The 26,858-nt window shown below is 35.5% G+C and overlaps 1 protein-coding gene and 1 pseudogene across 1 annotated transcript in view; both read right to left on the minus strand.

The window, feature by feature from the left end:
• LOC136866207 (piggyBac transposable element-derived protein 2-like) overlaps positions 1 to 11,735 on the minus strand; it is a 31,502-nt pseudogene extending 19,767 nt beyond the window's left edge.
• Positions 11,736 to 25,837: 14,102 nt separating this feature from the next.
• Positions 25,838 to 26,858, minus strand: part of LOC136866277 (lysocardiolipin acyltransferase 1-like) — a 62,854-nt gene continuing 61,833 nt past the window's right edge. Inside the window, exon 6 of the mRNA XM_068226521.1 lies at positions 25,838 to 26,363. Coding sequence (XP_068082622.1) covers positions 25,838 to 26,363 — 526 coding nt within the window. The remainder of the gene's footprint in view (positions 26,364 to 26,858) is intronic.

Raw genomic sequence — 26,858 nt, forward strand, 5'->3', positions numbered from 1 at the left:
CCTTATTATCTTATAATAAATTCTATATCCTATGTTTACAATTAAAATCTCGTATCTTATATACGATAGCTATTCTGATCTTAGAAGTTTCTGACTAGCTTCCTTCTCATTTGATGCAATAGTTTTATTCGATGTTCAGACTCTTTCTTTCAATATAACCACATTGTTTTTTAAAAAACAAAATCCTATTTTAATTGACAGTAATAGTATCAGCTTGCGTTTCATGGTTCACCATAAATCATTGGTCTGTAATCTCCTTCCCATATTATTTTGACATTTGAGAACTAACTTCTTTGATAAAGAACACTCTTATAATCAGTAATTCAAATACAGGAATATGTTTAACAATCCATTGTCTTCTCAAATTATGTACCAATCGATTACTTTACACTGGTTTCTCGACTGCTCAAACTTATTTCGTAATAGCTATGTAATGCATGACCAGCGTATACAAAATTGCACTTGGCCTGTATTGTTTAATCCATTTCATGGCCTCCGTCGTATCTCTCGTTATTGAAGTTAAACGCCATTACATCGCTGCTCATTTCTTTTCTGTTGAAATACAACATTTCATTTAATATTTCTCCTTGTACAAGGACATTACTGAATAGACATAATTCATTTGAATACCTCGGGGTTCTGAGCTTATGAATTTCTCTATACCTCCAATTTCCATTAGACTTATTATTTAACTGAGCAAGTTTTTTCAACTTACTATTTATCTGGACGTACAACAGCTGGACGTATACCTTCATATGATCTTCATTAATTTCTCAATTACCATAAATTTTCAATGGTACCTTTTTTCCCAATCTGGAACCAATGGAAGGTTATACTACTTAAAAAAAAGAACTGATTCAAATATCTGACCATCAAGTAAAAATCAGAATGGATGACTTCAGCGCACAGATTGGGAAAGAAAAGAAATACAGTATAGGAAAACAGTTGGAGGCTATCCAGGCCATAAATAGACAAACTAGAATAACAAAGGCTGATTGAAGTTTGTGATGCATTCAATCTGACGTTACAAGTTGCTTTACATCGCATCAACACAGGTAGGTCTTATGGCGACAATGGGATAAGAAAGGTCTAGGAGTGGGAAGGAATAAGCCGTGGCCTTAATTAAGGTACAGCCTCGGCATTTGCCTGGTGTGAGAGGCAAATATTGCCACCCTATTCTCTTTTTTTAATGGCTCATCACTGCTGCGAGACATAACCATCAACAAACTAACCTCAATGTAATGTAAGTATCAATAATGGAGGTTCCCTTACCCAAGTAAATGATGACAAATGATAAATCAAGATATTCATAATTTTTTTTTTTTTTTTTTTTTTTTGCTAGGGGCTTTACGTCGCACCGACACAGATAGGTCTTATGGCGACGATGGGATAGGAAAGGCCTAGGAGTTGGAAGGAAGCGGCCGTGGCCTTAATTAAGGTACAGCCCCAGCATTTGCCTGGAGTGAAAATGGGAAACCACGGAAAACCATTTTCAGGGCTGCCGATAGTGGGATTCGAACCTACTATCTCCCGGATGCAAGCTCACAGCCGAGCGCCTCTACGCGCACAGCCAACTCGCCCGGTGATATTCATAATTAATTTGGTTTTCAAGCTTAATGAGGTATTAAGGAAAAATACACACGCTCTCTCTCACGTCACTCAGTTTCATATCACTGCCCTTATTTTGATATACACATTACTATAACCGTATTCTTCGGTGTTTGCCTTGTATGAATATTTCCGCTCCCAAATTTGCTATTAATTGTCGGACAGAAGAGAAACCACGCTGTAATAATACACACAAGCAAATATATTACATGTACATATGCCATAAGTCAATAAGAATACACAAAGGCTAAGTCTGCACACCGTATCAAAGTCGTGACAAGACAAGGTTAGTTAGGTTGATAACAAAACTTCCTTTCATTTGAACTGAACTAATCTTTATAGAGGAGGTAATGTTGCTTTCATTTTTCATTTTTCTTGTAGATTTTTCTTGCTTCTTAGACATCCTAATCAAATTCTATAAATCAGTACTGGACGAAATAAGACCGTAATTAATAAAATGCTGCTTTCGTCATTTCACACCAACTGCGCTATTAAATACATTATTTGAACATGCCACAATTCTGCTTAACTGGTATTACCCAAACATATTTACAATCCCACAGAGAAAGAATATATGTTTTAATTATACCCGCAAATGTAACACTACTGATTTCAACAATACGGCAGTGGCAATACATAACACCGGCATGCGAAAAAAAAAAAATCTCTGCGGCGAAAGATTGAAGAGGTGATTTACCCTAATTTAGGTGTGGTGATTTCAAATACAGTATGTAAACCGTTTTTGCCTATCATGTACAATTTTTTTGCTATTGGAAATCCAAATTTGACATATTGTTTTAATTTCGATAGAAAACACCATTACAGAGAATATATGTAATTTTAATGAGACATGATCAAATTGCAACGAATATACAAAAAAGGAACATGTTCATTGCTAGAATGTATGAATCTCACTACAAGAACACTATTGTTTCCTGCACTTTGATGTAAATGAACGCTGTGTTGATTTGCGTTTGTGTTCCTCAGTAGTGTTATCTCACACTAGACACCAACAGTAATCTAACATCATGGAGACGTCCCATCGCCCCTGATACCTTCATTCCATTTCTTTTAGATCCTGATGGAACCACTCACCATGTTCCTTGCTAAATGCTCCTAAATTCGCAAGAAAATAATCCAGATGCCCGTGAGGGAAATGTAATTTTAAGCTCATGCGGCAACCCAATTCTGGAAGTTGTACAGCATGGTTTCCACAATCTGTTGGTAGTTAACATCTTTAACATTACCCAGGAATTTGCTACAAACATCCTTGAATAATTCCCATGCCTGAAGGTGTGTTCCGTTCATTGTCATACTGAATGTCGGATCCTTCATAAGCTTCCAAATTTGGGGGCCGTCAGAAACACCTTCCTTAATTTTGGCATCCAACAGTCCTGGAAATTTCTGACAGAGGTACCGAAAGCAGGGACTGCCTCTATCCAAACTCTTCACGTACTTCATCATAATTTGCAATATGTAAAGGGGGCAATAACACACTTTGAGGACCAATTAATGGACAATTTAGAATGTTTTTACTCCAGACACGACCTGTTTCCTCTTGGGCCAGTGATGATCCCGGTCCCGAGAATCCCACTCACACAGAAAACACGGGAACTTTGAATATCCTCCTTGCTGCCCTAATATGATACCGCACACTTTTAAATCACAGCACAGTAACCATTTGTGTTCATTGTAGTTCAGTTGCGTTACTATACTCTGAAGTAGAGCTTCCTCAAAGAGGATCTTTCTCCACTACCACAGTTGTTGTCTTCATCATCATTATTGTTGTTGTTGTTGTTGTTTAACCATTCAGTTTCACTATTGTATAGGATATGAAGGAGAACAGAAATGAAATTATAGGATAGAAGGGTGTGTTTTACTTCATAAAGAAACATTATCAAGAACACATATCTTAATGGTTTATTCAAAAATGTCCTAGTTATGATAGGTTGAGATTCTACCTCCATAGAAATGTCTTAATTTCTTCGTAATTCCTTAATATTGAATTGAATATAACTACAGTGCTCTGTACACTCACTGTAATACAAGAATGCCTATGTATATTTTAAAATAACTCTTGTACAGTAATGCATGTACATTAAATATTCACACTTGCATCAAAATTTATATAATTATAATAGTAATTAGGCCTATTTCACATTAGTGGTGGTGACTTGCTTACCATATGCTTTTTCAAATTAGTTATCTCAGTTCAAACATCATAAAAATAGGTATTTTCTTAAATATTTCCTCAGCAATTAAAATACTTCTTTAGCAGATATCCATGTGAAGTTTACTCATTTCTCATTTTTGAAATAGTGATCCTAGTTGACTCCTACAACTCAAGATTAGAGAGGTAAGGAATATCAGACTAGATCTCTTTCATCACACTGCTGACCATATAGCATCAGACATGTGCTTGCTTTAGCCCCAAGTTTCTCTCTCATTTATTTATATCAGTTCCATTTTTTACTTGTTCATAATGCAGTGATCCAGTATCTATATATAATAGGTACAACACTATCCTCCCTGTAGTACAATGGCATTGATCTGCCAAAGCATTACCAAGTATGATGTATGCACAGTACTTGCCGTGTAGCTCTAAGATTGTATTCAGGAAATGGTGGGTTCAAATATCATCATCAGCAGCCCTGAAGTTTTTTTTAGTGGTTTGCTGTTTTCTCTTCAGGCAAATGCTGGGGCTGTACCCTAATTAAGGCCATGGCTACTGCCTTCCCAGTCTTATCCCTTTCCTATCCCATTGTTGCTGAAAACCTGTGAATGTTAGTGTGGCATTAAACCTCTATGAATAAAACAAACAAACTACTAAGGCACTGATGCTTTATTTTATTCCCCTAAGAATATTGTTTTCCTTATAAATCTGCTATAACACATAATTTGCATTGTAATGTCCCATTATATTGCTGTATGCTGATGACATCATGCTTACAGCTACAACTAGGAAAGAACTCCAGCGACAAGTATAGACATGGGCTGATAGCCTTTCGCAGTTGGGTTTCATCCTAGCAGTGTGAAAATAGAGTAGTTGGAAACAAGTCCGGCCAATGGTTCCATCCAAGTTAATGGTGTAGATCTTCATAAAGACTTGTTCAGATATCTGGGATCATACCTGCAGGGTGAGGATGGAATCAATAGTGATGTTAAAGCGCGATTCAGAGCAGCAGGGTGAAAGTGAAGGGAAGTCACAGGTGCTTTGTGTGACCTCAGAATGCCAATCCCGCTGAAGTCAAATGCCTACCAAACTGTTGTACTTCCAGTGGCTTTATATGGCACAGAATGCTGGCCTGTGACCAAAACTAATGGAAGTCAACTTTATGCAATGGTAATGCGCATGGTTTGCTGGACTATAAGTGTCTCTCTCCAGGATCACATCTGAAACGATACTCTCAGGCAACAGTTTGCTATCGCCCCCATTCAAGATAAAATGCAAGAAGAGTGACTGCGATGGTTTTGCCACACCTTACGGTAGCACCTAGAACAGTTGCCAGTGCATCCTATCACCTTGTTGTTGATGGACAACAACAACAACATGGCAGACCCAAGCAACGACGGAAGGACACTATCAGCAAGGATCTGAGAATCTGTGGTATTCATTCAACATATGCCCAAGACCAACTGTAATGGTGATTGAAGATCCTAAATAAGCTGAGATGATGATGATGATGATAAATCTGCTTTTAAGTGTTATATACTCCTTTTATTTAATTTTTAACCAGAAGAAATCCTATAGACCAGGGGTCTGCAAACATTATTTATAAAGGGCCAAATTGTAAAGCTCTGCGAGTCAAGAGGAAAAATCAATACATTTTTTTAGGTAGGCCTACAAGTAGAAAATAGCTTTCACAAATTTCGATAAAAATTAAACAAAATATTGACTATCATTATTGTTTCAAATACAGCTCTAGCAGTGAGATTGATTGATTTTTTATTTTTATAACATTTACCATATTGGGGACTAGAGTTATTTCTTTGAAAAGATCTTTTCACATAGGTAGGTATACCAAATATAGAGATCGGTCCGCAGGCATATGATCTTAATTTGCCATATTCATCACTTGGAATACATTTACAGAATTCTGTTCTATTTTTCTCTTGAAATTTGTCAGCATGTCATCACACTGCAGATTAATCACTTCCAATTGAAGGTTAGGTAGAAGCTCCTGATTAGTACAGTCAAATGGATTTTCAAATATGGGAACATCTTTTGCACTTGCACCAAGAATCAAAAAACACTGTTGGAACTGTTGTTTGAGCTCAGAAAATATAAAATCTATTTTTAGCTTGCAGGCCATACAAAAAGTAGCAGTGGATCCGATCTGGCCTGCAGCCCATAGTTTGTGAATCCCTGCTATAGACTCATTGGTTATAATTTAAAATATCTTCCCTCACCAAAGTCGTCTTGTTCGTTAGAGGTGTGTTGGACAGGCATATGTTGTTTCTGTTCCAGAACCTGGTTGTTTCTTACACATATTGTTATTTTCTGACAAAAAGTCGCGGCAGCTTGTAGGTACGCCACAAGTGACAGATACTACACTTTTAGCTACAAACATTAGTCATGACAGACTATGTGAGCTCTCTGAATCAATACATATTGCTTATTAAACTGTTCATTATGCAGTACTTATTAATTATAGATAATGTGTAACTAAAGCACAATTGCACTCCAACTTTGAAACTTCATAACACCATCTTAATACGCTAGAGTTACCGTGTATGGAATTGATGGTTATTGAGATAGGTGCATGCTTACCCCTCGCACCTCTTACTCCACATCCAGGTGACTTAGACAACTTACTATAGTAGTAACTGGTGAACTTTTAAATAACTGTATTTACTACCATTCCAATTAAACAGTTCCATGTGTAAACAAATGATTATTAATATTGCTGAATTACTTTCTTGTAAAATGCAAAACTTACTTTGAATATATAATCCTTTATTCCGCCTAAGAATGTTGGATATTATTGCGTACATAGATTTATTATCAGGATGGGAGTATGTCCAGCTGCTAGGACCCTACTGTAATGTACTGTTCATTCATTCATTCATTCATTCATTCATTCATTCATTCATTCATTCATTCATTCATTCATTTTGAGTGCATTGCGAGGATCCTCATCACAGATGTAGTAATTATGATTCATATAGCCTAAATAAGTTACGAGTGGTTTTCTGCAGTGAAAGTAATAATATTTATATCAGAATCAAAAAACTTCATATTGGTCCATACCAACTTTATATCACTATGGAGCAATGGTAGAATGTCGGCCTCCAGATCCTGAGATTGTGGGTTCAAACCCAGCAGAGGATGTCAGATTTTTGAAGTGTGGAAAATAATCCATTCAGCACTCCACAGCATTCAACTTTGCATGCAAGAAGATCTCTGATGACATGTTTGGAATTTACTTAACAAAAGTAATTTTAAAAGTTTGGCCATAAATCACTCAATAGAAGTATGTTACTCTGTCATCTGGTAGAGTAAAATGGAATTATTGTTATTTTATTATCACTGCAATATGGACTTGAAAAAGAAGAAGAAGTGGTAATAGTTTGGTTGTTTCTAATCTGACTTGTCACTGTTTAGATTATCCTGTCATCGAGATATATACAGAGAGAGGAACTCAGGGCATATTATCACATGGAAAAATTGCCTCAGATAACCTTGTGAAAAACAGTAATTAGCCGAGACCTAAAGAAACTTGAACTCAATCGTATTGTGGTAAATGAAACACAAATAAGCTCCAAAGTCTATTATTTCAGTGGATTTAAGTTTTCAGATTTTGTAATACTGTACGGTCAGCAGTGGATGTGTTGAATCTCTGCGTAATTTCAAACTCAATCTTACAATCTATTGCATACAATCCAATGCATGCCATCACAGTCACAGTTTATCAATAGTAAATCACTTCACTCTGCCACACCTATACTGTATTAATATGGTCCATTCATTATTTATGTAATAGTATACAGCAAGTTCTATCTACATGAGTTATTTTATATTTTCTCTAGAATATTCCAGCCAGTGATGTTATTTACTCAACTCTTGATAGACAAAGTCATTCAGACATAAAGATATTAAATTCAGAGACCAAGCAATTGGCTATGGGCTTTGGGTCGCTTAGTTGTCAGTTTGCATTTGGGCCACAGTCGCTTCCTTCCCAGTCCTAGCCTTTTCCTATCCTATCATCGCTTAAAACCTGTCTCTATCAGTGTGACATAAATCAATTTAAAATGCAAAGACTGATCTTAAAGGGATAAAGGATGAACATAAAATTAGTTTCATATCAGTAATTCTATATTCATCAGGAAATGAAACTCTAACTTATCTAATATGCCATGTTTAATAACATGTTCTTGTAGAATCTTATCAATGGGAATCCTATAACGTGGAATTATATCATTTTGTCTGTTATGATTGATGTTCTGATAGTCTCCACTGAAATAAAGATCATATTGATCTCAGCTAACAAAATGTATTTTGCTCTGGGCAGTTTATTTTGGTCAAAGAGCCTCAGCTGAAGAACTAAACCGGTGATTTATAAAACCATCAGAAGGCCAGTCCTCACATACACCTCGGAAACATGGCTTTTAACAAAAACAGACATGCAGATGATGGATAGATTTGAAAGCAAGTTCCTGAGAAGGTTAGTTGACCAAGTGTGCAATAGTGGCCAATGAAGAAAGTGATATAATATGGAACTGCACTTCATCTGTCTGATACATTTTTAACAAGATTTATCAGAGCAGGTAGGTTGAGGCAAGTTGGACATATGATGAGACAGGAGGAAACTGAAGTACCAAAAACTTCACATAGAAATCGTGGAGAACAACATGGAATATCCTATGATGGAATAGGTCAACTCAAAAGAAGAAGTAGCAGCAGGTGTTAAAGTTTTTATAGTGACTTTCATAAAATATGTGGAATTATATGTGAATTTTGTTGGCTTTGATCTTCTTGAAGTGACTTTAGTGAGGATATTTTTTTCTGTAATAATGTGCTCAATTTTCTGAAATAGACGAACATAAATACTTTACTGATGAAACATGCTCGTATCATATGCAAGGCTGTCTTTAAAATAAGGTCCTAATCCTGCAGATCAAATGAGTCTGTTAAGAATAGAGAAAAATTAGAGGTTGTGCCAATAATTTTAATAAGAAGTTGGTAACAGGCACATAATATCAAGTGTTTCTGCCCTAGGAGTCATTTGTCGAGTGCAACCAAAAGATCACTTATTTTACCACAACTGCAGTGAAATGGTTACTTTTCATTGTAAGAAGCTACCCTCCAAAACAATAATATGTTGCACCATATTAAGTTCCCTCTCTTTCTGTGGTGAGTATCTTAATATTGAAAACCAAGCATACCGGGCAGTTGGCTGTGCGGTTTGGGGCGCGCAGCTGTGAACTTGCATCCAGGAGATAGTGGGTTCGAACCCCATTGTTGGCAGCCCTGAAGATGGTTATCCGTAGTTTCCCATTTTCACACCAGGTAAATGCTGGGGTTGTACCTTAATTAAGGCCATGGCCGCTTCCTTCCCATTCCTAGACCTTTCCTATCCCATCGTCGCCATAAGACCCATCTGTGTCGATGTGATGTAAAGTAAATAGCAAAAAAGAAAAAGGAAAACCAAGCAAGTTGGCTGCTCGGGTTGGGCTTTGTAGCTGTTAGTTTGGTTGATGGAGGGTTTGAATCTATCAGGAGTGCCAAAGATGATTTCCATGGTTTCTCATTTTCACACTAGGCAAATGTTAGGACTGTGTCTTAATTAAGGCCATGATATATATCCTTCCCAGTCTTTGCCCTTCCCTATCCTATCATCATCACTGGCAGCAAAATATGTATGTTCAAATTTATTTCTTCATTTGGCTTGATCTAACTTTTGTAAGTCCATCTCAAAGATTCCGTAAATCCTACTTGTAATTCTGAACGACTTGTTAATGTTATAATATGTCATCTTTATGTTAAACAGTACTTGGATTATTACACAAAGACAAATAGTAAATTTGTTATTTTATGTTAGCAAATAACATGAGCCATTCCATAACTTGGTCATGATGAATTGGTTTCTCATTGTCTTAAATGTCTCCTGTAAACTAAACCTACCTAAATTCAGGGACTAATACATAGCCTTGCAAGGGGAGGGATGGGGAAGGGGAGAAATTCTAAACCCTGAATGTGCAATGAAATAAATTGATTTTGATGATGGTGACGATAATGATGATTATTGTTTTAAGGGACTTAACTAATATCCAGGTCATTAACCTTGAGATAAAGTGTCTCTTGTAAGATCTTTATCTGAATTATTGCACTGACTGGAAATTACCCTATCATTTCTATCATGTATCTCCAAAAAATAGCTTGCAACATCTAAACTAGGACAGGTTGTTCACTTTATTCTACACAGACTACGAGTTGGATTTTGGGTTTTTTCATACCAGATTCAGATTTAACTCATATATTGGTCATTTTGTTCAAGTATAATTATTTAGATTAAATGAAAATTAATCCAAATTATGATAATTGGTAGTCTTCTTCAGAAGAGAAGTGTACATTTAATCTGGTGTTTTAATTTTTACCCATTACCCATCTTACACAGTTGACAAGCTATAACAAATACAGGAACAAAGTTACACTGTAACTTCCTTAGTATTTGAGAAGAAAAATAAGAACAGGTTTCTGTATGGGGATGTGCTGTTATTATATAATACAGTACTTACAAAGGTTCACCACTTACATGACATATCACAAATTTTTGTTTACATCCTTCATATATAATAAGCTATATAATAATAAAGAAATATATATGTATATAATGTAGAAAAGTTTTAATTTACAGTACTACATGAAGGTGTTGAAAATTACAGCAGAGCATATCAGACAAGATGAACAGAGTCATGCTGTTTCTTCTGTAGTTCAGAACTTCCTCATTTTGTTACTGTTGGTGGATCAAGATGTGGGATGTAAGATGCCAGGCAGAACATCAATGATGCAGACCAGTGTTATCTATGTGTGGCCTTTTAGAACACTACATAAAGCATAGATATGATTTTTCTTTTCTCTTGGCAGTACTAACTCTTTTGATATTGATTCCTTCATTCTAAAACTTACAGTAGGTATATGATTTTGCTCATTACATAGATTCCATTAACACAGCATAACATTTTGATTTTTATCCTGTTCATCAAGTGCTGTACTATTTATAAATTTGACTTTGGGCCATTTAGAAAGGGGGGGGGGGGAGGGAAAGAAAGAAAGAAAGAAAGATAGAAAGGAATGAATGAAGTTCAACTTTACTGTGAATATTTTACTCATTGGAAGGATCTTTGCCATTTACGTGTGAATGTGCTGGTGTCTGTTTACTGAAATGTAGTGGCACACCAAGGGACTATCAGGGAGAGAAGAACACTCCATACCACAGTGTTATTGATACAAGGCAGACACTAATCATTGCACTAATCAGTATATGAAGCCTTTTATTTTAAAGTAAATGAAACTAATTTAGATAAAATTAAGTGGCTTGTACATACATTTTACAATAATTCATTACTGAGTGGCATCTGAAGTTGAACTTGTAATTTCATCAGCCTTATCAGTTGTGTCTCCTGCTGTATCAGTCAAGCTACCATCCGATTCCCTAGCTGTGGTGGTATTGGGTTTCCTGGTCACCATCTTTATCACTACTTTTCAAACCAATATTTATGTATGTCTCACATTTTTACACCTTTTAAATTTAAACCCCAGAATGTGTGTTTTCCTGCTGTAAACAGTATTTGTTTTTTGACAGCATTAAGAAGTTTACGTTAAGTAGGGATTTCTTTGTGAACCTCATAAAATTCCTCAAGCTCTATCTTCTTCTGGCAAGGACGACTGACGACTTACCTGGGGTGTGGATCACAGTGCCATCTTCTGTGGCTTTTTCACACTGTCTAGTAATATTATGTACAGTCCTTTCACTTCTATCAATAGCTTTAGCAATATCTTCTTTCTGGAGAGGGATTATGAGACCTCTGCTCTTTTCCTCTTTACAAAACTGTAGAACATTATATATTAACTTCGTGTTCTGAGATTGGAGCACTTCGCACAATTTCTTTGGCGGCATCTGCATTCTAAATACAATGCAACAACATATCAGATTCTGTGCAATTTACTTGAATGTTTACAGCCTCTCTAATATAGATTGACAACACTGCATTAAGCATGTTATCGAGCTTAGTGCTAGTGGCACAATGATACTCGTGTATAGAGTGTACTATGCGCTCTGACTCAACCTACTGTACCACACCCAACTGTTTCATCACTCAAATCCTGCCAGTAAGGACTCATGCAACGGGTAGTACACCATGTTGTCTATGTTTTCATATGAGCAACAACACAATGGCAGCATCACTGCAATGACTGATGTTACTTATTCCCAACTTTCTCCTGCAACATGAGGTTTATGGACTTGGGTTGCTTATATCTTGGTTCTCACTCCTCACTATTTCACTAAGAACCTCAAACCAAACTAAACTAAACCAAAAAACTATGGCATTATAGCCGTGACAGAGCTTGATCTACTACATGACCGCTGTTTAGCCGGAAGCTTGCACATTATGAGGCGATGCATGATCAGTGCGACAAATCCTCTTGGCTGGTATCCTTGGCTTTCTAAACCGGGGCTTATATTTCACTGTCAGATAGCTCCTCAGTTGTTTTCACATAGGCTGAGTAGACCTAGAACCAGCCCTCAGATCCAAGTAAACAAATCCCTGACTGATCGGGTATTGAACCCGGGCCTCTGAGTAAGAGAGACCATGGGGCGAGCATTAAGGAATCCAATATTAACCCATTTTGTGAGTGGTCTCATCCAACTAGTGTAGTACTTAACTGCAGAGGAAAAACAAAAAAGAAAACAATCCAGGATGAATAGAGAGTCACTTATGACATGTCTCAGTTTCCTACATTTTTATTAAACATTTGTGTTAAACATGTATTTATGTACATTAATTATTTTGAGAATATTATTTACATTATCATGCTATATCTCATTTCCCAAGGGTAACTCATAACATCAGTCTTCTGTATGTATAAATTCTCTAATTTAAGAAACTGAATGTTATCTTTCCATTTCACTTTTGTGTTACCAGTACTGAAGTTGTTATTTTAGTACATATGAAGCTCAAAGCAACTAAACTGTGGTAAATTCTTCTCCATTCATCCTAAATGTAGAAAACTTCTCACATTCCTCTGTTCATCTCTATATATGGCTCTGTGCTTATAATAAAATCCCACTATTTACAGTATATGTTCTAGGTTAAAAACATCAATTATTACACACACAAAGGTAACATTTATATGGTTCTTATCATCAAACATACAAGAGAAGAATATATTTTTAAAAATATTTGGCACATTTGAATTCACAGACAACATTTTCCGATAGGAAAAAGTTGATATTAATTAATTTAAAATATGTATCATAATTTTTAAACCTTATCACACTATAGTGCACTTCCTCAATACCATGTTTACAAGCATTGGATGAAACTATATAACACACTTTCTAGAGACTAGGGATCAAATTATCAAAAGATAACCAAGTACATTACTAAAAAACATTCAACCTGTTCCTACCTGAGCAAACTCCTCCAATGATGGGATCTATTCCAGGTGGTATGTAGCACTATACCATGATACTGCTCTGAGAAGAGAAGGTTATAGTACTGGTACTATGAAGAAATTCTCCCTCATACAGAAATACAAAATAGGATTCTTATTCTGCATGTAGAATGGGTGGAAACTACAATGATATAAGTCAGCAATGAGCATCTGGACTGCTCTTACTAAACAGCATGTGCACTCGTGAGGAATTGAGAGAGCAGATGAATGAGCAGTATGGTATGTTGGAATCCATTCAACATTTAACCAAGCATTTGCTTATCGATTCATTATTTTCCTGATCTATTTTTAGTTATATGATTTTCTAAATACTTATATCTGTTACTAAGTGGACACATCTTAATACAGTTCACTACATAGTGTCACTGATGTACTACTGTGAATAAAAAGGCATATTTGTAATTAGTCCATTAAGTAGACAAATTAAATTGTTTCATTTCCTTAATGATTGCAATACCTTTAATCACATGCCAGAATAAACTGTACCATATAAGAGTAACTTCAGATATATTACAATACAAATAAGGAAGCCATGGGAAAACTCAAGAAACATATAATAAAAGGTACATGGAACATACCCATGATCGGGTATGGTACAACTGTTAATGAAATAGACAACATCTTTTGATCTGGATTGCTCATGGTATTCGACAGTATTTAACTACTGCAATCTTTTTGAAGTGGTAATAGCAGCTTTTGAACAGATACGCCTCAATTATCGGAACAAAGTAATGCCTTAATTTCAGAGTACAATGTTGTATTGTATACAAGCCACTGCTCCATAACAGCCCCACTTTATCAACCATCTGACGGTCACTATTGGCCTTGCTGTGTGAGTTTACTTTTACTGCATAAGCGCAACAGTGAGCGCATGTTCACAAAGAGCATCAGATGCTCACTTGAGTATATGTGGTGGTGAGGATTGCTGTTTTAAGGCACCAAACTCAAGGTCATCAGTCGCCTCTTATAAGTGGCAACTGGCTAATATTTTTACATTTTAAAAAATTATGCAAGAATATGTGCCAGCTATCATTTGTATGTTGGTGATGTCAGTACCATTATAAAGTATATATATTAATGATTTGTTTGGCACCACTGTTTTAGAAATTATATGCATAAGAGTGAAAGAGAGAGTATAAAACCAGATTTCTTTTCTAAATGTCAGAAATTTACAAGAATACACCATAGTAAATATATCCATTAAGGGTTAAAGGAAACCACAAAACTGAGTTCACATTAGATGCCATCAGCTCGTTAGTATTTTTATTGACATTCAAGCAGTGAAAGTAATAATATTGCCCATCATATAGTAATATTTGCTCAGGAAACTGGTTATAGTATGGTATTGCTAAATGTAAATACAAGTGATTCTGTGGCCAGCTTATGTTTGGAAAACTATAAATACTATTTATGTATTGCATTCTAATACTCTATATACACTAAGATATGATTCAGAAGTACCTATTAATTATTGCACATTTGAAATTGTGTACTCATTCATCCATACCATGAGGAGATATGAGAAGGTAAAGTCTTCTCTGCTCTCCATTGTGCAATGGGAATATGAAGCTGAGGTCACTATTGTCACATACACCTTCTTAGAGCAAAGTTAATAACTTGTAAACTGTTCACTGTTAGCAGGTTTCTTCTGATTAGTATTTTCGACTTAAATAGGCTCTATGGAGCTTTTGATGCCATTTCAAACATAATTATACACTAGACTCCTGCTAATCTGGGCGTTAATAGTCCAGCCTCTAGTAGCCATGACATTAAATAAGATGAGATAAACTTCTGTGCTGTTACAAATCACTATCAGCAGCTGTGCTGTAGTTATTAACTGGATGCCAACAATGTGTCAATTGAAATTGTGGCTTGTTATGATACAGTATCATGGCTTCAAAAAGAAATCACATTATGTCAGATCTGAAGTAGAAGCTGGAAATTTTAGACAGGAAGAAATAATGAAATGTGTGCAGGGAAATGAAGATGAAAGTAATGAAGAAGAGGACATGCAGAAAGTTTGAAGATTTCTCACATTGCTGATGCTGAGGCTGCAGATATCTTTATGGAATATAAAATACAACAACCATATACGTCCCGTATTGATGCAAGGCTTATAAAGCAGTTGTGAGACAAAGCATGCCACTGTCAAACATCTTCATTGCTGCAACAAAAAATTTGGAACATTTTTCATAGCGAGTGGTAAAGGACTAATTTGTTATATTATTTCTATGAGTGCTACATTGTAACACTGGATTTAATGAAGTTCAGTAGGGTTCAGCTAAATTTCTCACGCGTTGTTGCTAATTCAGCAAGCTTCTATGCGAGAATGGCTGTATTAAGCAAGAGTCTAGTGTATTATATTGTTGTCATAGTGCTCATTGAAAGAATAAAGGTCAAAATTCTAAGAATGCAAAGTAAAAGAGTTGTCTAGCATTGTACCATTTACAGGGAGATATTTCGAGCTGTGGTGACTAGTTGAAAGGTGTTACGCATATATTGGAATTTTTATATCAAAGAAATAAAGAATTGTGGCAATAAATGTTTAAGCAAAGTTTTACATTGCTCTCCCTTTACCTCTACATGAACACTTTGTTTTAATTCAAATACCCCAAATATGGGCTACAAGTTAACCTAATTTTAAAGAACTTGTTCAAGCAACAGCCATCTTCCAACAGGAATTGTTATTGGCAGTTAATATGCAAGTTGCACCTAGTCTCTTAATCTTTCATGTTCAATTATTTTGTCTTTCTTGCCATCATACAAAAATTATGTTGTTATTTTATGTTTTTGTGGAATATTATTAATAGTAATAATAATGACATGTTGCCTCCTCAGAGGCCTGGTACAGGTCTTTTGAGTTGATGCACATGGGCAACCTGCACATCTGTGAAGATGAAGCCCTCCCTAGGATGAAATCTAATGTTAAAGACAGCACATTCCCAAAGCCAGAGGAATTAACCAATCATCATCATCATCATTTCTTCACTCCAGCAAGCCAGGTGGGGTTGTGTACAAGCCTCCTCCAGTTTGTTCTATCCATCTACAGATGCTGCTCATATATGCGACACCAGTTCACATCTCTAATTTCAAGGTCCTTCATTATCTGTTTTTCCCAAATATCACGAGGTCTTCCTCTTGGTCTTTTCCCAGGAACATTGTGGTCAAAGTATGTTCGAGGAGTCCTGTGAGGGTTCATTCTTTTCATGTGACCATACCATTGCAATCTCTTCACCTCTAGAGTCTCCAATCCTCAACCCAGCTGGACCCCTTAGACCAAAGGCCAGCATGCTAACCAATTACTACAAAGCCAGACATTTTTGTGGTATTGTGATTTTTATCTATCATTGTCATTGTGTGGCAGGTATGAATTATGGTAGTACTGTGTCCTACCTCAACAAATTTATCAAGTAGCATACAAAATAGTTTTTTTCCTTCTTTTTTTTAATGATCGTTGGTGAAGAAAATCAGAACAAATTTATCAAGTAGCATACAAAATAGGTTTTTTTCCTTCTTTTTTTTAATGATCGTTGGTGAAGAAAATCAGGGTAGATAGTTATTACCAGACTTGAATGTTGTCCAAAAGTATTGAATCTAGGAGATGGTGCATAAGTTCAAATACTGGATATCTAGAATTGAACCTTTCAGTTAAACAAAAATATTGCCATTTTACTACAGCTTTTGGTCACATAATTTGCACATGTTTAGGCACACGGATTGGGAGACTCACTTATTTCCTTTCTTCAATACATATGAGAAAAGAAAATAAGAAAAAACACTAGCCACCAACAGTTGTCAACAATCCCGTGTGATAAAAAAAAAAAAAAGAATGTAAATGATATGTTGCAAATTGACTCCAGAATCCTTGGCATTCATCTGTTCATGAAGGTATCACCAGAAGAACTAACAGTGAACGTTGCTTCATGATTGTAAATGATGGTTTATAATATTTTCACATCAGAAATAAAGGAAATTGAATGACTGAATATAAATTAAGTACATAAGCATATAATTCTTTGCTTTTCATGCAGCTTCCTTAAAACAATGCTGTCTCTTTTCATACTGCATTTCCCTTTTCTGAACTTCTTCTGTATACTGTATTACTTTGTCTCATTAAAACCCAGTGAATGTAAGATGCTGTCCTGTACCATTTTATTAGGTGTAGGCCCTACACAACTTCTTCTTTAGAGGTTTCCAGTTAAGTTTCCAATTTCAGGTACTTTTCACAATTTCAATCATACAGAAGCTTCGAATCAGTATGAGATCATTTATGGTTTATAATATTTTCACATCAGAAATAAAGGAAATTGAATGACTGAATATAAATTAAGTACTTAAGCATATAATTCTTTGCTTTCCATGCAGCTTCCTTAAAACAATGCTGTCTCTTTTCATACTGCATTTTCAATAAAGGAAGATGGAAGACACAAGATAACAAAGTGCAATTTTATTCTGTTAATTAGTATTGTGAATCTAATTAGGAATGGATTCTTTTTCTTTATAACTTTTTTGCTGGGTGTAATAACATATAAGATAATATCCTTTAGTAGCACTTGAATCAGCATATTACCATACATCTGTCAATAATACTCTAAAAATTAAAAAGAAAATATATCAGTGGTAATATATATGTGAGGTACCCTGATCCATAATACAGAATGCATCATACTGCCAGATACATGAACAGTTATAATAATAACAACCATATGTAATCATACAGTTATTATGTTATTAATATTTTGTTTGTGGGTGTGTACTACAGATCTGTATTACTATGCCCCTAGACAGACACTACCTGCAAAATTTCATTAGTTCCTGATGTCTCTAGAATTTCTGGAACAACTGTAACATTTCACACATTATGATTTGAAATTTATGATAAATGCAAAAAAAAAAAAAAAAAAAAAAAAAAAAAAAAAAACTGTAGCTTAAAAATTTGTGAAGAAGCCTGCAGCAAGTGACATTCACTGAGTGTCACTGAGTGATGTTATTTTCATGATTAAATCCAAATACTGTAAGATATGTGCCACTGTTTACTTTGCTCAACCCATCGCATTGCAATGATTACACTTTCCTTCTTCTATAGTGCAATATAAAACAGAAAGTAACAAAATACTATTTCATAGGATTTACAGCCACTTGGTGGTTATTAAATTGACATTTCAAGGCCTTAGTTTAGTCTTCCAACTGCCCCTCTCTCCTGGTAGATTTGCTCATCAAGGAAACTTATTAACATTCATTCACATGTGTGCTGTAGAAAAGAAGAATGAGTTCTTGTCCCCTTGCTTTCATCTGGGACTCAGCAGATGAAAGACCTATAGATTCGTACATGTATGACACTCTCCAGTTAAAGATTTTGCTGGATAAAGTCTAGCACATATTTTACATTAGAAGGCTTCAATGATGGCAAAAATACCTGGTTTAGAAAGCTACCTTAGTTCATGTTTTGTTAATTTGCTTCTCTCTGAGAGATTCAGATGAGCAGAAGCACTCAAAAGTTCCTCAGTTCTAAAAGAATGTATAAAACTGTAAGAAGTATGCTTTGCTCTCCAAATATGGCAGGAAGAATCTACATGTTACAGTGTTACAGTTTGCTCATGTGCAACACTTTTTTGACTGTGTCTTATAGTATTTTTAAAATAGTAATTATATATAATTGTAACTACTGTTGATGCAAGTTCACTTAAGAGTATAATACATTTGTTTCCTTTTCAGACCAAGCAGAATATACAGTTTTTTTAACTTACTAATGTTGGTTATATTTTATGTTAGAAGAAGAATATTCACTCTAAATGAGCTTTACAATGTACATAATGATTAGAGAGTACTTGAGTCAGGGAAGTTAAGAATGATCAGTCTCCAGGAGCAATTGCTCCTTACTTTAGTAAAGAAATGAGAATCATACACAAGAAGGAAAAAGTGGCACAAAGCACTTTTGTTTGTCCTATCTTCTAAGTTTGGACAGTATGATCTCCAGTTGATCTAAAACAGTGGATCAGATGAACGTAAAGGTGAATTCTAACCATCTGTTTTAAGCTCCATGAAGTAGGTACATTAAATTTGAACTTGCTGGCAGTAAACCACATTGCAAGAAACTAAACTATTGCCTTGTACCACAAGTGCAAAAAAGTCATATATGTGTATATTATATACTTCATTTGTGAACACAGCCATCAAAAAGAGACAAGGAAGAAACTGTCTATTTTTTGTATTGCACTTAATCGGAGTATTTCAATAAGTTATGAGTAACACAGAATGATCCATTAGCTCAACCTACCAAGAAATAAAAGAACTTCCACTTTATAAAATTCCATTTGTCAGTATACAGTAAGAAAGAGGTTTTCATTTCCAATCAATTATGCTATATAAACCATATTTGTGACCTTTCAGTCAATTCCGACTGAAATGTGGAGATACCTGTAAGGTTTGTAACAGACAATGTCATATCATCATAATATTATAATATTACTAGCTCTTACGCATGGGTTCGCTCGCGAGGATTTCGTAATTTGACAAAAATTACTTGTTCCTCGGTATTGCATCCCTAAAGTATAAAAGCTCACCGAAAAATTGCATTTCATTTACCCCGGAACCTCTTTGTAAACCATGTTTGTGGCATTGCCTTTTGGGGCTAAGATGACCAGGCTACTGGCAGACCTAAATCTGGAACATGTGACACGGAACTCTATATATGAGAAACAGTCCTCTTTTATGTCGAAAAAAGTTTTTTTATTTATTTCTAAAGTAGGTTCCAAATACCAATTTTCACACCTGTAACATCGTAGTTTTTGAGATATAAGTATTCTCATAAAGAGAATTAAACTCTTTCTTCACTTATTTTTGATCTCCAGCTTAAGCTGATTTTCCAAAAACAAAAAGTATGTGTTTCTTTATTTTTAAAGGAGACTACAAATACCAATTTTCACGTCTGTAACATGTTAGGTTTATGACGTATACTGTAGATATACTCATTTTAAAAACTGCCCCACTCCTTGGCTGAGTGGACAGCGTTGAGGTCTTCGGTTCACAGGGTTCTGGCTTCGATTCCAGACAGGGTCAGGGTTTTTAATCGCGTGTTATTAATTCTTCTGGCTCAGGGACAGATTGTTTGTGTTTATCCCAACACTCTCTTCATATTCACTCAACACGCCACATTACCAACCACAACAGGAAAACGCAATAGTAATTACATCCCTACACGTAGGGTTGCCATCAGGAAGGGCATACAGCCGTAAAACAGGGTCAAATCCCATGTGCGACACAGTTCACACCCATAACCCCACAGATGTGGAAAAAGCGGTGGATGAAGAAGATACTTTTTTTAAATTCACCCGCTTTTTTTATTCTTTTCACCCCCTTAAGTGGATTTTCCAAAAAAAAGTGTGTTCCTGTATTGTTAAAGGAGATTCCAAATACCAATTTTAACGCCTGTAACATCTTCAGTTTCTGAGATATGTGTATCCTCATATAAAGAATTCAACTCCTTCCTCACTTCTTTTCACCCCCTCTCTCCCCTTAAGTGGATTTTTTGAAAACAAAAATTTGTGTTCTTTTATTTTTACATAAGATTCCAAATAATAATTTTCATGTCTATAACGTGTTAGGTTTTTGTGATATATTGTAGATAATCTCGTTGCTGTATGAATACTGGTGCTGACGTTGCAATGGTTACGGCAGTTCATTTCTTTATCAGATTCCTAGAGCAGGGGTAGTGTTGTGCCAATATCTCCATATGGTTTTTGGGCCCATAAGGCTTACCAAGTTTTGCTTCTTGCGTCAAGGGGCTTAAATTGAGCTTTGTCTCGTCCTTGTACGACAAATTCGATATTTCGCCTATGTTAGCCTAGTATTTTTATATATCCCCCCATGCCCACCCCCTTCAAATTGATTTGAAAATAAAATACAGCCTTTGTCCATCAGGGATAATGAATATTTACATTAGTAAAATAATTTTTAGAATCGATCCAGTAGTTCCTGAGATTAGCCATTACATACAAACAAACTTTACTTACCTCTTTATATAATAGTATACATAAATATTGTATTATAAATAGATTATAGTCTAAAGGTATAAGTTATGAGACTTGTACAATATGAAATATCAATCCACGTGCTGAAAAATGTTTGACTAGGATTCTGATAATACTAAAAAAATGAAGTTATCGAGATAAAATAACAAGCACTTCAAGTAATAATTATAAGATGATATAGGAGCAGGGCAGCAGATCTTGTGTTTTGCTTTGTTGATACCTCAGAGTTAGATGAGATATCTTCTTTTCACTCACCAATTAGAATCAAATGAAGTTGATTTATGAACAGCTATCAGTTTGATAAAATTGTTTTTTAATTTTTTTAAGCCTTTTTTTTTTTCAGTTTTAACTCGGTTAATTTATTATTGTTCAGTTCTTCAGTCTGCCGGAACTAATTTTTGACTAAATAAATTATTAAATTTCCTGAGAAAAACATGGTAACATATTTGTACCTGAAACAGAAACAACCTAATTAAAATAGAATGACATGTTTCGTTCTTGAAAGAACATTATCAGATTCTATCAAATCACATTCAAAAATGTTTAGAAATGTACAAATCTGCTCCAGTGCATTATTCCTTTGGCACGTTGGTGAGTTAACGGTTTGTCCTCAATGCTGTTCAAGAATATGTTTGCTATTATTTCCGATAATGGTGAACTCATAGCTAATCCGCCTTTTTGTGAATGTATTTTGTTGCCAAATATGAACGGGTTTTGTTTGAAGGTAGTTTTTAACAGATTGATTATTTCTTCTGTTTCTCATGTTGAATTGCTTTCTTTTAGATCTTTTTCTAGAATTCTAACCAGTTCTTCTATAGGTACATTAGTGCATATGTTGATTATGTCAAAAGATATTATTCTTGTGCTTTCTGTGATTTTTAGCTTATTTAATCTTTCAGTTAGTTCTAACATGTTTTTGATTGACCTATCATTTTTAATTGTTATCTTTTCTTTTAACATTTTGTTGAGAAATGTCTTCACATTGCAACTTGGTACATTTTTGAAATTTACAAAATGTCTGATGGGATATGTTGTGATAGTACATATATCACACCCTCGCACTGTATCCAGAAGTAAGAGATATTATTATTGTCATTATTTGATTTATTATTATTATCATTATTTGTGTTGTATATTTTGTTCTTAATATTTAAGGCTGGAAGGTCTCCATATGTGATATGAGTAATTTGTTTTGTACAAACGGATGGGAAAACAGTGCTATTAACAATTCGTAAAGTTTGCGTGATTCATGTGGATAGTCCAGAGACTGATGATGCGGCCTGGTTATTATTGTCATGGGACGCGGAAGTCGTCTTGATACTCGTGATTGGATGGTCAGGATCAATCTAGACGTATCATGTGAGAATAAGGGGAAGCTGAGGTCTATTTAGGCATGTGAGAAAATGGCGGAGAGAGCTTGACTTCAGACTTTGCTGGAGGAGACAGGACTTCAAACTTTGGTAGGAAGAGGACTTCTATGGAACGTGGTCTTATAATGTTTGTGGAATGTGAAGTGTGGTACTAACCTACAACGGTGGAGTGCTTAGGCACTTGGTACTATGGAACATGGTCTTATAATGTTTGTGGAATGTGAAGTGTGGTACTAACCTACAACGATGGAGTGCTTAGGCACTTGCTATTGTATCTCTTGTGGTGGCTTGGTATTATATATTGGTGAAAGCTATGGGGTACTGTATTTCAGACTTTCCAGAATTTATGTTTTGGAATGACAAGTGTGTGTTGCTCAAGTGAATGTATCTTTAAACCAAGTGTTAGAGTCATTGAACACAGTATTATAAAGGTACAGTATCTGTGTGATATAACAAGTGTCAATAATGAGAATATATGCAAGTTGTGTTGATACATAGATACAGTGAAGGGTATTCATCCACATATACAGGGTGAAGCGAAATTCGCGCACTCAGGCATCGCAATGCGATTCCTCACATGCCAGCAATAAAAAAAAGTCTCTCACAAAATTGATGGTTATGAATTTCATGTTTTTGGTCCGTATTGAACAATATATAAGTAATAATAATAATAACTTAAATGTTTCCACCTTTTCAATACAATATATTCACAAAATTACAAAATTATACGGTACTAGTTTCGACCCATCTAGGGGTCATCATCAGCCGTATTGGAGCAAAGATCATTTGTGGCGAAATCCTAAGACAATATTATTTTAAAGAAAAACAAGTGAAATGAGATGTTATGGTAATAGTTAATAATACCTCTTATTATGTATATTCCTTGTATTATTAACTATTACCATAACATCTCATTTCACTTGTTTTTCTTTAAAATAATATTGTCTTAGGATTTCGCCACAAATGATCTTTGCTCCAATACGGCTGATGATGACCCCTAGATGGGTCGAAACTAGTACCGTATAATTTTGTAATTTTGTGAATATATTGTATTGAAAAGGTGGAAACATTTAAGTTATTATTATTATTACTCTCACAAAAATTCGTCCTGCGAGTATATCCGGGAGAAAAAGGTAATTGAAGAATGGCAATCTGGCAACAATGTAACCATATGTAGGGTAACTACCTCTGTAAGCACATATTCATCGTGCTGTGCTGTTGGTGCAGGGGATAGAGTTTTAGGTTAGCGTGCAGTAGATTGAGGGGTCGATCCTGGGTTGAGGTGTATGTTTTTTATTTCGTAAATGTAGTCCAGGTGGTATCTGGCATCTTAATCGTCAACAGCGATTGCAGCGGGTCCTCTAGAAACCATTTGCACTTACATACTACGATCCTAGAAATGGACGAACATTCGTTTTTATTGGTCAGCTTTGAAAGACGCCCTTTCCACATCATGGGCGTGAATTTATTCGCACCACTTCATCTACTAGATGCGTTACAACGTGTTCAGCGTTACTAAATTTTGTAAATGTAGGATACACGTGATCTAAGAAATGGTGTCTTACTGTATTACAGTATTAATGTCCAATGGAAATTAGCAAATAAAAAAGCGCCTCAACCCAGGATTGAACCCTCGACCTCTTGCATGCTAACCCAAAACTATCCACTGCACCAACTGTACAGCACGGGTAATAAGCTCTGACAGAGGTAGTTACCCTACATGTGGTTACAGTGTTGCCAGATTGCCACTCTTCAACGTTCTTTTTCTGCCAGATATACTCGCAGGAAGATTTTTTGTGAGAGACATTTTTTTATTGCTGGCATGTGAGGAGTCGCACTGCGACGCCCAAGTATGCGAATTTTGCTTCACCCTGTATATGCATTGTAATGAACTTTCGACGGAGTGACTGCAAATGGTAGCTTGGTCCTCGCTTTTGGTTTCCCACTGTTTTTGTTTTTGTTGTTGTTGTTGTTGTAAATATGGAGTCTTCCAGCGGTATTTTGTGAGTGTATTTTATGTATATTTTGGTAAGTTGATGAGATACTCATGCACGGATGTTATTCAGAATATAGTTAGTTATATTAGAATCAGTGGAGTTATTGATGAAGCTAGGTGCAGTTCCTACCTATTCAGTCATTTTCAGAAGGCCTGAAGCAGACGTACCAGTACGCAGCTTTATGTACATGCCCTGGGAGAGAGACAATTATCATGCTCTATCAAAATTCGAGGAATCCATTCTGGTGAATTCTGGCACTCATACTATGGACATTTTGATATATTATTTTTATTAATTTGTCTTATTTTAATAATGCAGTATTTAATCATATATTTTGAATTAGATTACAATTGATGCCCAAGCGTGAGGCAATTAAGTTTTTATTCATATGTGATAATTTTAATCATTATGCAATGGTTATTTATTGTTGTTGTTGTTATTGCTGCTGTTGTTGTTGTTGTTGTTGTTGCAAAAGACTACAAATCCCACCCAGTGTGGGGCGATTAAGTATTTTATTTTATTCACATTTGATTATTTTAATCATATTGCAATGGGTATGAATTATTATTATTATTATTATTATTATTATTTAGATAGATTAAAATGTGTCTTTGTATTTCAGTTAGTTTATAAATTGAGTTATTCAAAAATTAGCTTCGGCAGACTAAAGAACCTAGCAGTTATAAAATCATTTTCTAAAAAGATTTTGTTAGACAAGAAAATTTTCCCTTACTATCCTAAACATCCTGTCAAATACTTGCAATATTTACTCACATCATACTCCATTACAAAAATTTAATATATTCTTGAAAGTTAGTCGTATGCTGTGAGGTAAAGTATTTTATCACTAAGGGATAGTAATCTGTTTATTAAGGTCATTAACCTGGCTGTACTTATCCAACATCTGTTAAGCAATTTGCTCCCAGTGTTGTTTTTAGTTGTTCAGTTATAGCTCTGTAATTACTAAGCACTGTTCTTAATTTATAACTATGTTACCTTGCAAGCTGTAAGACATCTGTAAAATATTAAATTAACAAATTTTTTTTGTACCTCCTGTATGTAGGTAATAAAATCCTTTTACTATGAATTCAGTGAACTAATGGAACACTCGAAGATGCTAAAGTCTTCATTGACTTGAAAAGCTCTTGTGAATTATCGCAATAATAAATACTTCTCTTTTAGTCGATAAAGGGAGATCTCCAAAAGATGTGTTCCATCGGAGAAGAGCGAGAGGCCAAGAAAGAGTGCAGCATTGGTAGCGACCCAGAGCCGCACCAACTGCGAAGCCAGCAGGCCAGCAAGTAGTGCAAGTGAGAGAGCAGTCCAGAACATGAGGGCTAGATAAAGGGCACTGGAATGAGGCGGGAGTGGTGTACTGTTGGGAAGTGAAGGAGGGTGGGACTGAGGATGAGTTGACAAAGGTCGGCTTGCGGGATCCAGCCCGGAATAGTCAGGTGAAGGAAGTGTACTCACTGAAGGTGGAGGATTGTTTAGCTTCAGGAGTGAACGAGGAGGAGAAGAAGAACGATAGTTTTGGGAACACTCCACTGGAGGAACTATAGATTTGAAGTGACCGCAGGCATAAAAGTCATGAAGTGTTTGTTCCTTCTCTCTCCAGATACTGGCCAGCCAGCTCTTGAGTTCTGCATCTTCTGTTGGTAGGGATGAGCTAGGAAACCTATATGAAATACAAGGTTTATTAGCATCATGTACTGCAGATGTATATGCACCAAAACATCTAAATGTGAACCAGTTAGCAAATGAAGGTATGTTATATGTTATAAACTAGTTACTATACTTATACGTGCATACCGTTCAATACATGCACGTGACTCTGATGATCTGCAGTGTCTTAAATCCATAAAACTATTCAGCATTAACATTACATTGGCTGACAATTGTAAATTGAGGCTTACTCTCACTCTCATCTCCGCTAGATGACATTATTACCGAAAGGATTATGAAGATTCATTCTGCAATACTTGTACAAAAACTAACCTTTCAACAATGGGTACAACATCTAGTTTATTTTGTGGTTTACTTATAATACATGTGTCTTCCACTTTTCCTCTAAACCACCTGGAAAATAAAAGTTTTTTTCCCTTAAAACAAAATTCTCTTCCACTGCTATCCCTTTTTATTGGAAGAGACTTTTGTGCGTGAAAGTCGTCTA

This window comes from Anabrus simplex, chromosome 1 (genome assembly GCF_040414725.1).
Source record: "Anabrus simplex isolate iqAnaSimp1 chromosome 1, ASM4041472v1, whole genome shotgun sequence".
Classification (NCBI taxonomy): domain Eukaryota; kingdom Metazoa; phylum Arthropoda; class Insecta; order Orthoptera; family Tettigoniidae; genus Anabrus; species Anabrus simplex.